Below are 17,937 nucleotides of genomic sequence, written 5' to 3' on the forward strand. Positions count from 1 at the left end.
TCTAGCTTTTGAGAGACGTTTATAATTAGAAGTGAATTATGTATGTGTTTAGGCTGAGGCTAGATCGGTGTTTCGAGTTCGAGATCGTCCGAGTTTACCCGAGGTGAGTCTTCTCACTATACATTACCTAGGGTGGTATCTATGTTTGGACCGGAAGGTCATGCGTGTTTGCTTGAGACTATGTGTTTTTGTTTTTATGTATGCTATGTGCTATTCTGACCGGATCGGAGGGTCCAACGATTTACGAGGCCAGAGGGTCCTCAACCAAAACCGGACCGGGGGGTCTAACGATCTAGACCGAACCAAAGGGTCCAACAAGACCGGAGGCTCCCTTTGAGACACATTTACCAGAGGTTCGTACTGAGTATATCCTCGAGTGGAAAATTGTTGTATGTGGTATTTCGGGGGACTCACTAAGCATTCATGCTTACCATGTTATGTGTTATGTGTTTCAGGTACCTCAGAAGATAGTGGGAAGGCACCAGCATGATTTTACACACACTTTTGATTTGGAGTTGTATTTGTGGATCCTGGAATTAAACAATTTCTTTGAAAACTTATAAATTGGTTTTTTGGAGATTTAATGATGAGACATATGTTTTATGAATAGTAAAAATGAAAATTTTGGTTAGAAATTTCTTGTCATTACAAGTTGGTATCAGAGCCTTGGTTTGAGGGATTCGGATACACCTTCGGGCATATCTGGACTCAAACTGAGGATTTGAGAAAAGTTTTCAAAAGAAACAATTTTTCTAAAAAGAGAAATGGATTTCCAGAAAGAGCGGAAAAGAGAAGTGTGTACAATCAACCAGCGCCCAAATGGTGATTTCTCAAAATAACCTTATGTTATGTGTTATGTTGTTATGAGATGTGTTATGCGTGCTAGAGTAGGCTAGGTAAATCATATCATAGGACTACGGTGGCCTGATATGTAATCTATTAGCCTGGGAGTTTATACTGCTGTGAGTTGCTTTGAGTGCATGTAGGTAGCAGAGAGTAGCTTGTGAGAAGTCTGCTAGAGAGTAGGTTGTATTCAGGGTGGAATAGAGTACTTTCGAATTAGGATCCTAGGAAGAGGACTTGGTGTGGATACGGATACGGTGTGGAAGGTAGTATTGGGCCCGTACTATTGAAAGCACCGGATCGGTAAGCATTCCAAGTAAGAATCCTTAGGGTGCTAAGGAACAAGTAGGAACAGTTGATCGAGTGTGAGTAATCTTGGTCGAGTCTCTAAATAATTTATGTCATATTTCAGAGGCATCATGGTGGGAACGCGCCACAACCGAGGAGGCAGTGCTACCAGTGGTACTCATAATGAGGAGATTCGTAGGTTGATTCACGAGGAGGTGGCTACAGCCATTCGAGCTGAGATACCAGAGATGTTTGGGTCTATCAACACCATGCTGATTGAGACATTCAACGAGCGATATGCTGCTCTGACCAAGGTTGCTACTGTTACAGCCACCGCAGTTGTCACCTCTGCTAGGCCACAGGGGGTGACTCGTTGTTGTACCGAGACTTCAGCAATACGAAGCCACCAGAGTTTAATGGGATGCAGGACCCGATTGCTGCTATGAGATGGATCTCTGACATTGAGGGGTGTTTCTACACTTGTTCCTGTCCGGCACATTTGAGGGCACGGTTCGCGCTGAACCAACTTCGCTTGGGAGCGAAGGACTGGTGGAAATTTGTGACAACTGACTTTTCTACTGCAGAGCTGACCGCGGTGACTTGGGAGAGGTTGACCGCTATGTTTCGTGATGAGTATGTTCCCCTGGTGGGGAAGGAGCGATTGGCCTACGAGTTCTTGTCCCTCAAGCAGGGGACTGAGTCTGTGACTGTGATCACACAGATGTTTCATGAGAGGGCGTTATTTTGCCCTGAGCACGTATCATCTGAACAGGCGCGTATGAGCCAACATCTGAGCATACTGAGGAGAGACATCCGTGAGTTCGTGGAGAACTCATCATACTGGAAATTTTCCGAGCTCCAGGAGAATGCTCAGAAGAGGGAGATTGAGCAAGATACTCAAGCCAGGGAGGAGGCGAAGTCTCAGAGGAGGGATAGGCGGCTGGCACAGTCTCAGCCGGCGGCCAAGCAGGCAAAGCCCGCTGATTTCAGATCGAGAGTTCAGAAGGGCCACACTTGTGGGAAGTGCGGCAAGAGCCATGATGGGATGTGCAGGTCATGTGTGTGTTACAAGTACGGGAAGGAGGGGCATATCGCGAGGGATTGCTGCAAGGGATTTTCGGATTGCTTCCATTACAACCAGACTGACCATAGGAAGTCCGAGTGCTTGCATTTGATTCAGGGATCTGCGCCTTCTACCACTCGAGCTACAGAGAGCCGGCCCGTGAAGGCTGAGGCACCGAAGGCTCATGGTAGAGCCTTCCAGTTAACAGCGAAGGAGGTCCGCGCAGCACCCGATGTTGTGGCTGGTATGTGATCTTTTGCTTATTCTTTTGTTTATATATGGTGCTTATATGTGATATTTTTAGGTACTTTTCTTGTGAATTATGTACCTGCTTTGGTGTTGTTTGACTCGGGTGCCAGTCGATCTTTCGTATCGCTAGCATTTAGTCGTCATATCAGTAGCCGACGTGAGGCATTGAGTCGACCTTTAAGAGTCTCCATAGTTGATGAGCATGTTGTTTTTGCGACTGATGTGATCCAGGGATGTGTGCTTGAGATTTTTGGAGTCGAGTTTACGATAGATTTGGTCCCTATCGCAATGGGGGATGTATGTGTCATCGTGGGCATGGACTTGTTTAGCCAATTCGGAGCCATGATCGACTGTGAGCGACAGTTGGTGACCATCCGAAACCCTAGTGGTGGAGTACTTACAGTGTTTAGCAAGGGTAGGCGATCTGGGTCAGCATTTTGTCCGGCTGCCAGAGCAAGGCAGAGCTTGCAACAGGGTTGCATGGGCTTTCTGGCGAATGTGTCGGATACGCGGGATATTACGGAGAGATCGAGTTCTATCATTGAGGTCCCAGTAGTTAGCGAGTTTCCGAATGTTTTCCCTGAGGATTTACCAGGTGTGCCTCCCGAGAGGCATGTGGAGTTTCACGTTGATTTGCTTCCTGGGGCGGCACCAATCGCCAAGGCACGATATCGCCTTGCACCGCAAGAGATGAATGAGTTGTTCTCGCAGCTTCAGGAGCTGTTAGGAAAGGGATTTATCCAGCCGAGTAGCTCGCCGTGGGGAGCGTCGATCCTTTTTGTTAAGAATATGGTTCACACCGGATGTGCATTGATTACAAGGAGTTGAACAAGTTGACAGTCAAGAACCGTTATCCATTGCCGAGGATCGACGATCTATTCGATCAATTGCAGGGTGCATCTTGGTTCTCCAAGATCGATTTGAGGTCAGGTTATCATCAGATGAGATTTCGTGAGGAAGATATTATGAAGACAGGATTTATGACACGTTATGGGCATTACGAGTTCGTGGTGATGCCCTTCGGGCTCACCAATGCACCAGCAGCGTTCATGGATCTCATGAACCGGGTATGCAGACCTATTTTGGATCGTTCGGTGATCGTGTTCATTGACAATATTTTGGTGTATTCGAGGTCTAGAGAGCAGCATGAGGAGCATTTGAGAAAGGTTATCGGAGTATTGAGATCGGAGAGGCTTTATGTCAAATTCTCCAATTGTGATTTATGGTTACGAGAGATCTAGTTCTTGGGACACCTCGTTAATCAGAATGGGATTTTGGTTGACCCGGCCAAAATTGATGCGGTTATGAGTTAGGAGGTGCCAAGATCCCCCACCGAGATCAGGAGTTTTCTGGGGTTAGCCGGCTACTACCGGAGGTTTATCATAGATTTCTCAAAGATTGATGTTCCTCTCACCAAGTTGAGCCGAAAGGGTGTTGCTTTTGTTTGGGGTCCCGACCAGCAGTCCTCGTTTAAGACTCTTCACCAGAGGTTGTGCGAAGCTCCAGTGTTAGCTCTTCCTGAGGGAATGGAGGACTTCGTGGTTTACTGTGATGCATCTATATCAGGTTTAGGTGTGGTGCTTATGCAGAGGGGGCACTTGATAGCATATGTGTCAAGGCAGTTGAAGCCTCATGAGATGAGGTATCCCACCCATGATTTAGAGTTAGGGGCAGTGGTGTTCGCCCTCAAGATCTGGCATCATTACTTGTACGGGGTTTGGTGTACCATTTATACGGACCACGAGTGCTTGAAGTATCTAATGGATCAGGCTAAACTGAATATGCATCAGAGGAGATGATTAGACATGGTAAAAGATTACAATTGTGAGATTCTGTACCACCCAAGCAAGGCTAGTGTGGTAGCCTATGCCTTGAGTCGCAAAGCGGAGAGTGCCCCGATTTGGGATTTATGCATGAGGATGATTGTGATGATTCCGGCGTTGGATACCATTCGAGAGGCCCAGGCAAAGGCCGTGAGACTAGAGAACTGCAAAAGGGAGCGGGTGATTGGGTAGGTATACAAGTGTGTGACAGATAGGCGGGGACTTATGATCTTTCGAGGTCGGGTTTGGGTGCCTTATATGGGTGAAGCTCATAGCATTTTGATGGAGGAGGCGCATAGATCGAGATTTTTGATCCATCTCGGGGCCACTAAGATGTATTTGGATCTGAAGAGAGACTATTGGTGGCCTTGTATGAAGAGGGATGTAGCATGGGTAGTAGAGAGGTGCCTGACCTATCGTCGGGTCAAGGCTGAGCACCAGAATCCTCATGATCCATTGCAGCCTTTGGAGATTCCCTAATGGAAGTGGGAGCATATCTTGATGGACTTTATCAACAAATTGTCGAGGACGGCGCATGGAGTTGATGTGATCTACGTGATCGTGGATCAATTGATGAAGAGTGCTCACTTCCTTGCTATTAGTGAGAGCTCTTCTGCTGAGAGGCTGGTAGAGACTTATGTGCGAGAGGTGGTAGCTCAACATGGAGTGCTGGCGTCCATAGTTTCGGATTGGGATGTGTGTTTTACTTCCAGATTCTGGAAGAAGTTCCATGAGGAGTTGGGAACACGATTGCATTTTAGTACCGCCTACCACCCACAGATAGACGGACAGAGTGAGCGGACAATTCAGATGCTCAAGGACATGCTTCAGGAATGTGTTATGGATTTCGGTGGGAGTTGGGACTCATACCTACCTTTGGCTGAGTTTTCCTATAACAACACCCATCACTCGAGCATCGGTATGCCTCCCTTTGAGCTTCTTTATGGGAGAAGGTGTCGTACTCCCATTTGCTAGGGAGAGGTGGGGCAGAGAGTTATAGGCGGCATCGAAGTAGTGTTGAAGACGACCGAGCAGATTCAGTAGGTCCGATAAAGGTTGCAAATAGCCCAGAGCCTTCGGAAGAGTTACGCAGACAGACGGCGATCCGAGCTTGAGTTCCAGGTTGGAGATTTTGTGCTTCTAAAAGTTTCTCCGTGGAAAGGAGTGATTTGGTTTAGGAAGCGGGGCAAGTTGGGGCCTTGATATATTGGACCTTTCAGGGTGATTTCTAGGGTAGGCAAGGTAGCATATCAACTAGAGCTACTTGAGGAGTTGAGCCAGATCCATAGCACCTTCCAGGTGTCCTAGTTGCGGAAGTGTGTAACTGATGAGAGGGTCGTAGTTCCATTAGAAGACATTCAGGTGGATGCGAGCCTTAAGTACATCAAGAGTCCAATCACGATCCTAGATCGAAAGGTGAAGGCTCTGAGGAACAAGGATGTGCCTCTGGTTCAGGTCCAGTGGCAGCGTCGGAGAGGATCCGATTTGACTTGGGAACCGGAATCAAAGATGCAAGAGCAGTACCCTGATTTATTTGTGGAGCAGGAGTTCGACGGCGATGTCTGATTCTAGTGGGGGAAAATTGTAACATCCTGAAATCAGGTATATCCCCTTGGCCCTTCTTCTTACCCTAAGTTGTCAAATTTAGTCCTTGAAATATTTTATGGAAATTGAGTACGCTTGGCATACTGGAGGGTACGTTGTGCGTACTCATGAGCGTGTTCTTGATGCGGAGGCTACCCAGTACGTTGGACGTACCATAGTGTACGCTGTGCGTACTAGGTTCAGATAGAAACCCTAATTGTGAGGGTGAGCCCTATAAAAGGAACATATTGACCTCACTTTTAGCCACCATTTCCAGAGAGTGAAACCCTAAGAGTGCCAAACCCTCGTTCTCGAGCTTGTGTGTGTGTGTGTGTGTTTGAGCTTGATAGTGTTCTTGTGTGCCTTTGAAGAGAAGAATGTGCCATTGAAGAAGCTAGAATTGGAGTGCAAGCTTTGGATCTGAGCTTTTCAGAGATTGGAGCATCACTTGGAGGTAAAAAGCTCAAAGCTAACCTTTTTGTATTTTTGCATTATGGGCCATTTTTAGGGTTTTTGTCCCAAAGGTGGAGACTTTATGAGTAAAGGAGGTCCATAGACCTTGATCTGCCCCTTTTCAGTGTATATTGTGTTTTAGATCCATATAAATCCAATCTTGGACATTAAGAGTGAACCATGCATGAGTTGTGAGTTTCTTAAGGAAGGAAGTGGTGTGATTTGGGTGTTGGTGACCTTTACAGGCATGCAAAGGCTTAAAGTCACCGACTTTATGGATTGAGATGCTTTAGAGTGACCAGATCTGGGATTTGAGCTCATGTCTTAACCGATTAAGAGCAAAATTATGAAGTTGGTGAAACTGGGGCGTACGGCGGGCGTAATCCCAATACGTGCAGCATAGGGGTCGAGTGTCCCCGATTCTGTATAGCATCCGAGTACGCCCAGCGTACAGAGCTTGTACACATCGTGTACTCCTTAGGGTTGACTATCGTTGACTTTTAAGGTTTAGTCAAGAAGTGGACCTTTAGACCATTGGAGGGGTAGAATGGTCTTTTACCCTTCTGAGTAAATATAGGAAGGGGTTAGTCTAGCCTTCGAGAGCGTTTATAATTAGAAGTGAATTTTGTATGTGTTTAGGCAGAGGCTAGATTAGTGTTTCGAGTTCAAGATCGTCTGAGTTTACCCGAGGTGAGTCTTCGCACTATACATTACCTAGGGTGGTATCTATGTTTGTACCGGAAGGTCATGCGTGTTTGCTTGAGATTATGTGTTTTTGTGATTATGTATGCTATGTGCTATTCTGACCAGACCGAAGGGTCCAATGATTTACGAGGCCAGAGGGTCCTCAACCAGACCGGACCGAAGGGTCCAACGAGCTAGACCGAACCAGGGGGTCCAACGAGCTACGGGACTAGAGGGTCCCGCTGAGACACATTGACCAGAGGGTCGTACTAAGTGTAGCCTTGAGTGGCAAGTTTTTGTATGTTGTATTTTGGGGAACTCACTAAGCATTCATGCTTACCGTGTTATGTGTTATGTGTTGCAGGTACCTCAGAGGATCGTAGGAATGCATTGACGTGATTGTACACACACTTTTGATTTGGAGTTGTATTTGTGGATCCTGGAATTGAAAATTTGTTTTGAAAACTTGTAAATTGGTTTTTGGAGATTTAATGATGAGACATATGTTTTATGAATAGTAAAAATGAAAATTTTGGTTTGAAATTTCTTGTCGTCGTTACATATGTTGTATATCACATCAATGGCTACCTATTTCATACATAATCTTGTGAAGGTACAATTAACCAAAATAGTGGGGTTTGCATAGAGTCAACTGACACGCACATATCTAGAAAAAGAAGAAGTAACCTATGACAACACCTTTTATTATGGTGCTCTACAAGATATATCAGTTCTAGATTATCATATAAGAAATTTTCTTATTTTCAAGTGTGACTGGGTTCATAATAAAAAAATGGTTAAAAAAGATCATCTTGGCTACACCTTGGTAGAACTAGATAAATTAGGACATAATGACGATCCGTTCATACTTGCCTCACAAGCACGACAAGTATTCTATATGACAGACCTAGAGGATAATAAAAAGTCAATTGTGGTCATGATGCCTCCAAAAAGTTATAGAGATGCATATGAAAGCGATGATGAGGAATACAGTATAATAGTTTTACCACACAAAGATAAATATATAATGTTACTTGTAGATAAACTTGATTTGGCGGCTAAATCCCTTAATGATTACTTTCGGTCCGACTGTAAGGGTAAAAAAATACAAAAGGGCAAATAGAAGTTGTGAAGATATAGTAGTTGAAGATACAGTTGTGAAGTATAACTTGATTTATTAATATTAACTATAGATTTCAATTTTTGTAGTTCGAAAAAGATGAATGAAGCGGGGAAAAAAAGTAATGTGTTCAAAAATGCATCCCTCGTAGAGTTTCCGGTTAGTCATGGTTTGGGTTCAAAAAGTAATAAGGAGGAAGCATTTATATTCAACTGTGCAGATCATAAAAACACGGAAACAATGTATAGAAAAGGAGTGGTATGTGTTACTTAATTTGACTAGTTATATATATTTAACTCTTATTTTTAGTGTAGTTGGTCTTAATGGTATTGTTATTCTATTAACAGAATGAGTACTTTTATAAGGTTAATTTTGAATATGGATTGGAATTGATGACTATAGCCGGATAAGATGGTCATCTTGAGGCTATTTATTTCCCTTGGATGATCTACATATCAAAAGGGTTTCCTGAATGTGATCAAGGTATGTATACAATATATACATTACATTCTGTTTTTAATGTATTGGCAACATAACACTTTCATGTTAGTATTAATGTCAAAACTAGATTTTAGAATAGTTTTATGTGTTGTATAGTTTGTAATACAAATTGAAACTATTACATTTTGGATTGAAAGTTCTTTTAATGTGTACTTGTAGGTTTGGGTAGACTTGATGAGTATTTAGGTTTGTTTGCTCCGGATTATCAAGAGTACGAAGATTGTGTTGAAAGTGCCAAAGAATTGTTGTGTAGTCTACATATTGTTCATAAACCTACAATGGATAACATCACCTTGCAATGTGAAGAGGTAGAGCATTCCACCGAAGGGGCATTTGCAACATTTGCAGAAGATGATGACCCACAGAAGTATTGTAAAGTTTGTCGTTGGTACAAAGAGTATTGCAAATTTTGTAGGTTTATTAGGGATGTTTAATAATGGATTATGGTTAATTTGTAAATTAATGTTGTGAACAATCTTTTAATAATGGATAAACACTTTATCAAAAACTACTTACTGACTTATTGACTTTTCCACCACAAATTAAGTTAATTCATACACTTTGTACTAGTGGTTGTTTCCTGATGTCATCTATCAGCCTTATTGATGATTGCATACTCTTTCTCTATGGTCACATAGTATAAGTCATTGTCTAAACCAAAAAGAGGATTAAGGTTCTCCAACTGACTTGATTCTTATTTACTTTAATAAATGGTGTTGTTCTATATTTCCATCCATTGTGTCATCGTCGGTAATAGGAAACTAGTCTTCACTTCAGTCCATTGTATTATCTTGAACAGTGGTAGTAACCTTCTCTACACTTTGTTCATTTTCAATACATGATACTTTTATTTCATTACATGTTCTTGTAGTAGGGACAAATTGAACACTAGCCTTGGAAGTGTCTATGGATCTATCAGCATCTATGTCTAGTTTTCTACATTGCCCAATTTTTTAACAAAGTTTTTTCTCTTAGTGTACTCTAGTGAAACCTCGTCATCAGTTTCCTCTATCACAACTTTTCATTATGACAAAAAGTAAGTATGTAAAGTTGTCTTCCCATGTTTATAATTAGTATAAATACGAATTTCTCTGTTCTTAGCATCATGCCTTGAAATGCTATAACTGTTAGGAAAAATATAACCCAAAATGCACAAAAAAACAAAAATCGGAAAATGTTACTGAGGCATTTGTTTACAATTTCCTTAAACAAAGTCGCCTTATATAGGTGTCTGTTTCCAAGGATATAAAAGTAGTAAGTGACTATTCTAGGTCACCCGAACCCTCACTTGGCCCGAAAATGACCTTGGTTGCAGCAAAAGATGAAAGAAGAAGCAGAACCGTAAGAGAGGAAGAGAGTGATTTGGTTTCATTCGATGTAAATTAAACAGTAAAGGAGAGGCTCTATTTATATTGTAAATCGTCAGTGATGTCATTAAATATCAAAACGTAACAGTCAATTAAATAACATAATTAATTGATAGATCAAAACCGAAATCTATTATTAATCGCTTTTAATTCAGGTTTGTAATTGTTAAGCGAAAAGAAAATAACTTTTCAGGTCGACCGGAGTTGCATTCATACCCACATGACGCACACTTGTACACAAGTTAGTGAACCGAAGCCAAATCAAAATTGGCTTGCATTTCAACCCCCCCCCCCCCCCCCTACCGGTGCATATGCAAGAGAGAGCCTTGGTTTCTATTAATCTTACAAATGTAGCTTGTGTTTGTAGTCATAAACCAATTTCCTTTTTATTCTCCCGTTGTGAGATGAGTTAAAACACACTTAACTTCTTTATTATTCTTTTCTAATTACCCTACTTTGACAAATAATTTCTCATTCATTTTTAATTTGTTTTGGACATGTGATATATCGAAACAATAACATCTAGGTCATCACCAAAGGATGGAAGACCATAATCCAAGTGAGAATCTAGTGTTAGAAAATAATAGAATATGGGCTCATCAATCTATAAAAGACCATAGCATAATTCCCCCAACTCTTGTAACATCGTATCCAACTCATGATCATTAGAGCTTTTTAAAAATTTTGGTAAGAAATCAACGATGTAACAAAAAGTTAGAGATGTGATTTGCTCACATAGCTCGTAACTAAAAGTTATAATGGCACATGGTGAGGGTCAACGGACATAAATATATGCCGTCTGTGAAAAGGATACGACGCACGAAATTGAATGTTGTGGAAGAAATAAAAAAAAAAAAAACTTGGAGTGAAGTTGCAATTTTTACCAAACCATAGGACCATTTATTTAATTTTCCAAATAAATATAATTGCATGATCATCAAATTTTATCCACAACTCCAATAGAAATCAGCAACAACATTTTTCATCTAGGTAAAGAACTAAGGTCCATATATTCATAAATATTATATAAATATGTAAGGTTCAAATCGTGGTTCTCCCAAAATAGAAATTTATACTATTTTTAACACTCATCAAGAAACGATAAACCACAAGTTCAAAAACTTCCAATACAAAAGACACTAAGCATACCATAACATTGCCAATTTGATGCAAGTGTACACCTCTTTTTCCTTTGTGACATTCATAGACAGCATAACCATTCTCCTTAGGTTTAAATGCAAGAAATAGTATTCAAACTTTAATATTGTAAAATACAATAACAAACAAATACCCGAAAGTATATTATGATTTCTTACATTTAGACCTTTTTCTTTCACACTCTAACACCAACATACAGATGTACCAATGGATTAAGATTAGTAATCTCAACCTCATTTAACCTCTCAAGGTCATTTTCGTCCTTTCACCCACTCAAACAATATCGTTCATCACTCACTTGTTCAAATTTTTCAACATTAAACTCTTGAATCCCATCTTTATGTTCAACCCAACTATACCCCGGATTTTTTACTGCTTTCTTTTCAATCATCAACTCCCTAATCTTCTTTACATCATCCCATCTCCCTAAAGAAGAATACATATTTGCTAAAAGCACATAAGGAGCCGAATTACAAGGATCTAACCTAAAAAGCTCTTCAGCTGCTCTTCTTGCTAACTTCACATTACCATGAACTCTACAACAACTTAGAAGAACTTCCCACACAATTGTATCATTCACACACGGCATATTACCTAAAATACCCTCGATTTCATCAAACCTAGCATCACGTCCCAAAGAATCAATCACACAAGTGTAGTGATCCGAAACAGGTTCAATTCCATGTTCTTGAAACATTGAGTTAAATATTTTAATCGCGTAATCAATCAACCCTGAATGACTACAAGCAGTTAAAACAGCAATAAAAGTTATCGAATCAGGTTTTGGTTTTTTCTCATTGATCATTTCTTCATAAAGTAAAACCCCTTTTTCTCCTTCTCCATTTTGTGCATACCCATGAATCATTTCATTCCATGTAATCGTGTTTTTTGTAATCATTGTGTCAAAAACTAATCTTGCATCATTTACATCTCCACATTTTGAATACATATCGATTAAAGCACTTCCAACAACAACATCGATTTCCATTTCTTGTTTCGATACATGAGCATGGATTTGTCTTCCTTGAGATAAAGATAATAGCTTTGTGCAAGAACTTAGTATAGTAGCATAAGAGAATTGAGAAGGAATCATTTCGGTTTCTAGAAGTTTCTTGAATAAAACAAAGGATTCATTTTCAAGATTATTGATTGACAATCCTAACATCATAGAATTCCAACAAACAATATCTTCAACTTGAGTATTCATTCTATCAAATATAATTTTTGCAAGATTGATTTTTTCACATTTGGAATACAACCCGATAAGTCCACTAGCAACATAAATATCATCATCAACATGAATCTTTAATGATGCTGCATGAACTTGTGTTCCACTTTTCAAAAGTCTCAAAGAAGCACAAGAGCTAAAAACAACAGAAAAAGTGGTTCGATCACCTTTCACATTACAAAACTGCATGTTTCTAAAAAGTTTAACAGTTTCTTTATGTTTTCCAATCTGGGAATACCCTGAAAGCAAAGTATTCCAAGAACTTAAGGATGGAAATTTCATCTTATTGAATATCTCATGAGCAGTTTTGATATCTTCAGATTTGATACATGCTGTGAGCATATTTATGTAGGTTACTTCATCTGGTTTTAAACCGAATCTTTCCATTCTTTTCAAACAATCTATTGACTTTTTTATTTCATGTTGTTGACCATATCCACCAATCATAACATTCCAAGAAACAACACTAACTTGAGACAGATTGTTAAACACCATTTCAGCACTATTCATATCTCCATTTTTTGCATACATGTCTAACAATGAATTACTCAAGTGTAAATCTTTTTCTAACCCAAGTTTAATTGTGAGATCATGAAACTGTTGCCCTAACTCATTATTCCCACTTCTAGCACATACACCAAGGATGCTAGACATTGATATTGCATCAATCTGTATCCCAATTCTATGCATTGATTGAAACATGTGAAAAGCATCATATATATGATCAGTTTCCCCTAATGCCCCTACCATGGATGTAAAAGAAACCTCATTGACTTCAGGTAAGTCTTCAAAAGCCTTGATTGCATTCTGTATATGGCCACATTTTGCATACATACCTAACAAAGCATTACCAACGTATATGTTCTTATCAAGGCCAATTTTGGTAGAAAACGCATGACATTCACAACCACAGATGAAATCTTTGAGTGCCCCACACGCACTTAAGACACTAGCTAATGTGAAATTTGTAGGCAAGAGACCTGTTTTGTTCATGTCGTGATACAAGTTCAATGCTTTCTGATCCGACCCATTGTGAACTAAGGCACTGATTAAAGTGTTCCACGATACAGAGTTTCTTTCGGGCATTTTCACAAACAGTTTGTGTGCTTCGTCGATATCACCGGACTTGCAGAAAGCGCTTAGCATTGCGTGCCATGAAAAAAGGTTCTTGTGTGGCATTTTGTCAAACACTCGGCGTGCGGTTGTTAAGCGACCACATTTGTGATAAAGCTCGATTAAGCGGTTTGATAGAAAGGTGTCGGCGAAGAGACCAGTACGGAGGATATGAGCGTGGAGGAGCTTTCCTTTTGTATGAGATTTTTTGTCGATGCAAAGTTGCAAGAAATTTGCTAACTGGGTTGTGGTTCTGATTTCCATCGGAGGTGGTAGCCGGAAGGCGTCTCAAAGTCTTGAATCGTTTACATGTAACAAGCTACAGGAAACATCAGCTTAGCACTTGGCTATGGTTTCCTTGTTTCGGGCTCTTCCCGCAAGAACACGGTGGTTCTACAGTTCAAATCCTCGAAATAATATCATTTGAGCATCCACAATAGTTTTATCATTATTTATATGATAAATCGATAGAAATTATTTTTTAAAATCTTTATTCAATGCATAAGAATTTTTTTCTTTTAATAAGTAAGAAATTTTTTTTTTTGGGATGATTTAGACAAGCATACATGTCTAGAAACCTCAAGTGTTATTAAAGTATTTTTTGTTTTTTGTCTATATATTTTCTTGACCTTACAATACTTCAAAAAAAATAAAAAAAATAATAAAAATAAGGTTTGATAATACAAATATAATATTTTTAACAAATTTATAAATAAAGATTTATTACAATAATAATCGTTCAAATTGTTTATATAAATATGAAAAAAAAAAATTATAATATATTTTTATATTTTTTATACCAAATTTTATAAAACATTATTTAATATGACATCGTCAATTTCTTAGGAAAATATTTATGTTACGTTTTTAATTGATTTGATTGAAAAAATCGAAGTTTATTTTCATTCATTTATGTATCAAATTCTTTTATTCCTAATTAAAATGTTTAGTTATAACTTTGTGATCAAAATTGTTGGTTTTTATCAAATATATATGTTAATTCATATCATTTTATTTTCACTTTTTATACAATAATACATAAAAATTGATCTAGATTTGTTAATTATTCATAAGAAAGTCATAAAAATATTAAAAAATCACTTTGAAGTTTAAAAAAAATCTATTTATTTAGATTTTAGTTTATTTTAGTAATGTACAGGTATTAAAAAACAAACAGTCTTTTTTTTCAGACTGCAAACGTTTTCACATCTTCAACTGAAAAGGTTTACAGATGTTGTCCACAGACGGACATTTTGCCTCAAAAAAACAAACACCATCTAAGAAACTTCTAAGCGAAAAACCTTTTGTTGAATAACTAAAAATTTATTTTTATGAAATGTTTTATAAACCTTCTTTTATATAGTTTTCTTCTTTAAGTACACGATATATTTCATGTTGGTATTATTTTATTAATTATGCAGTTAAAAAATAAAAATAATAAAAATGTTATAATTTCAATTTGCTAAATTATGTTAGGGGTTGTTTGATAGAGATTCCGACTTGTTCACATATCCCAATCAGCATGTTTTATTTGCTTCAAGACCTACTGACTCGGTCCTAATTTCTGACCGAGTCACTCACTTGATTTGGTCTGAGAAAAAAGTTTCGGACTAAGTTTTACTCTTTAAACATAGATTCGGTCCTCAGTCCACGTGTTTGGCATATTTTTTTGTTTATGACTCGTTTCAAGCCTCTAACACAGTCAACTTCTAACGCAGTCCGTTCTAACTCAGTGAACCTCTATGAGACCTTTTAATTGGACCAACCATTGAAAAGTGATAGATTTCACATGGTTTTCAGATCTTGCACCAATGGTCCTTCCGTTTCGTTCCATTAAAACAATCATTAATAGGTATTATCATATCCCGTTCATTCATCTTCTTCTACACATCTTCAAGACCATCATTGAAAACAAAAACCAAGCTTTATATTTTAAATCCACAGCCAAACACACAGAAGAGATGATGAACACATAAACAATGATATTAAAATATTCCAAAATCCCCAACTTAGCTTGGTAACCGTTTCCATAAATCATAATTCGAATTCAATGAGTTCAAGTTCAATTACAATTGGGTATTAGAAAGGGTGGAAGCAAGGAATTTGAAACAAAACATACTTAAAGAATAGAATTCTATACAAGAAGCATGTTCAAATTCACACAAGAAAATAAAATTGCGTATTCTTACTTTAAACCTCGAACACCATAGAAGTACAAAAATCCACTCTTCATGTAGACCTCTATCAGAAAAGAGAATGTACATATTTGTGTATATATGTATATGTGTGTATATTCAATGTGTTTCGACAAATAAATTGAGTAAATCGCTCATACCCTACTCCTTTTGCCTTCTTTTTCCTTTTCCTTTTTCTTTTTTCTTTTTCATTTCCTAAAGCTTAGGGGAACTGTGGATTCTGTAAAATACTCCTTTCTCACATCCTCCACAGAGCAAAATCTCACCTACAAAAGATTTTACATGTCAGACAGAACATAACAGAACAAGACAGCTTTATACTGTGTGTTTCGGACTGATGTCAATAAGTCAATAACGGGTGGGACGTGGAGTCATTCTCAATGCGAATATTTTGTATGTGAAAAGACGTAAATGCCCTTGACAACTAATAGACGAAAGAAAAAGCATACCAGAGAAGCATAATGTTTGACTAAGGGCTTCGCGAGTTGCCAAATTGGCTGAAAAATGAAGGGAGCATCAACGAACAGAACTTGACCTAACCTCCGAGGGTAATAGTAATACAGCACATCAAACTGCCAATTTTAGAAGAATAATATTTTAAGTTGTGGTTTTTTTTTTAAGTCAAAAAATGTATTTAATAAATAGTTTTTAATTACTTACCAAGAATGTCAAGAATTTAAGATCAGCATTTTGTGTACCAAAGCCACGAAGATCGAATATTCCAAGAATTTCTTCTTTTCCTTCCGGAAGTCTACTTAATGCCTTCTCTAACAGAAACACACATAATCTCTCATCCTCTAATCGATCAAACATCTGTAGCATATCATATTAATACTTGTAAATATCAATCTAAAGATTAAAAGAAATAAGATAATTTGGGCTATGAAGTTTACCTCTGGGATATGTTTTGATGGAACTACTACTAAAACTGGTCTTCCATTGACATCAAGTGAATCATGAACATAAGACTTTCCGGTTGCAGCTACTCTTCTTACTGATTCTTCTGTCAGATCTGACACACGAAATTCGTGTCTCCATTTCTTGAAATTACCATAAGAAAGTATGAAGATTATTTCTCACATAGCAGAAAAGATGAAGGTAAAGCAAGAGTTATGAAAAAGAAAGATTGATTTTTCAAATATGTACTCACAATTGCTTTAGTGAGTTTAGAAATAGCTTCTTCTACTGAAAATTTTCGGTCTTTTAAGAACCATAGAATCAACTCCTCATCGTCTCTTCCGTTTTTTCCTGTAGGGAGACTGGTATGATCTTTCTCGAGCTTCTCTTTCACCTTCATTACTAGCTGCAGACGTAAAATGGGGGAAAGGTATGAGCTTTGTTATAACTGAAACATAGGAGAGTTGCTTATATCTGTTACATTTTAGAATAACTAAAGGACTAAACGGATAATGACTTTGAAGTTACACATTTATGCCAGTTTATGCAAAGAAGAGAAGCTTTTACCGAGTTATGCAGATAAAACAAATGGCTCAATTTGTTACCAATTCTTATCAATTGATGCAACACGCAGGTTTCTTCAATTTGCGAATGTATAAATTGTAAAGTATTGATAACGAATTGAGACATGCCTGAATCAATATAGAACCTACTCCTGTAGTCAGTAACCCTAACAAAATTTTCCGACTCTTGTTGATTCTAATTGATAGTTTAATATCAGATAAATCTCTTAACCAAACTTTAAACAAACCGACACTTTAGTAACTCAAACCAACAGAAATAATCCAAAACATTCGTCAGAATGATCAATTCGTAACAAAGTTGAATCAATAACGGAATAGAGAAATACGAAATGGATAAATTTGCCTTGCGCGAGGTGTCGGAAGAGACATTCCGGACGGAGAACTTAGGAAGGCGAGGGGAGGAAGCTGATCTAGTGAGGAATTGAGTCTTCATCGTCAACGATTGAGTGGCGGAGTGGTGGCGGAAGGGTGCAGGTGGCAACCGGAGAGCCATTTCTGAGAGGTTAGCTTAACGCCGACCAAATTCGAAAAAGGAGTTACAGGTGTTCTGATTGGCTGATGATAAGCGTTGCGTGTTTATGTGGTTATATATATATAGGCGGGTGCACCGATCCACGTGGCAACAAGACTTTGTGACCTTTTGACCATGGGCCACGTCACACCACCTAATTCATTATAAAACTACCACTACAAAATTAATTAAATTTTAATAGTTATAACACAAAATTATAACACAAAATTATTAATCAATTATAATCGTTAATTTAAATAAATATGTGAAATTATA

General features: G+C 38.5%; 2 protein-coding genes across 2 annotated transcripts; both read right to left on the reverse strand.

The window, feature by feature from the left end:
- Positions 1–11,027: 11,027 nt before the first annotated feature.
- LOC145006562 (Pentatricopeptide repeat (PPR) superfamily protein) lies at positions 11,028–13,954 on the reverse strand. Its single transcript, XM_078965645.1, has one exon. The coding sequence runs from the start codon at positions 13,736–13,738 to the stop codon at positions 11,399–11,401; it is 2,340 nt and encodes a 779-aa protein (XP_078821771.1). The 5' UTR covers positions 13,739–13,954; the 3' UTR covers positions 11,028–11,398.
- Positions 13,955–15,590: 1,636 nt separating this feature from the next.
- LOC145006577 (Sec14p-like phosphatidylinositol transfer family protein) lies at positions 15,591–17,708 on the reverse strand. Its single transcript, XM_078965659.1, has 6 exons — positions 17,494–17,708; positions 16,820–16,972; positions 16,563–16,709; positions 16,330–16,482; positions 16,119–16,241; positions 15,591–15,935 (listed from the first exon to the last, which is right to left on the reverse strand). The coding sequence occupies exons 1-6, from the start codon at positions 17,641–17,643 to the stop codon at positions 15,858–15,860; spliced, it is 804 nt and encodes a 267-aa protein (XP_078821785.1). The 5' UTR covers positions 17,644–17,708; the 3' UTR covers positions 15,591–15,857.
- Positions 17,709–17,937: the final 229 nt, after the last annotated feature.

Source organism: Lactuca saligna, chromosome 7 (genome assembly GCF_052625555.1).
Source record: "Lactuca saligna cultivar CGN05327 chromosome 7, ASM5262555v1, whole genome shotgun sequence".
NCBI lineage: Eukaryota > Viridiplantae > Streptophyta > Magnoliopsida > Asterales > Asteraceae > Lactuca > Lactuca saligna.

What these genes read in the sequence shown, in the direction of transcription:
- LOC145006577 (XM_078965659.1), bottom strand. Translation starts at nt 17,643, where the DNA reads ATGGCTCTCCGGTTGCCACCTGCACCCTTCCGCCACCACTCCGCCACT. An exon ending in CTTCCGACACCTCGCGCAAG is followed by an intron (nt 16,973 to 17,493) that starts GCAAATTTATCC and finishes TTACGTCTGCAG; the next exon opens with CTAGTAATGAAGGTGAAAGA. An exon ending in CATCAAAACATATCCCAGAG is followed by an intron (nt 16,483 to 16,562) that starts GTAAACTTCATA and finishes GATATGCTACAG; the next exon opens with ATGTTTGATCGATTAGAGGA.
- LOC145006562 (XM_078965645.1), bottom strand. Translation starts at nt 13,738, where the DNA reads ATGGAAATCAGAACCACAACCCAGTTAGCAAATTTCTTGCAACTTTGC.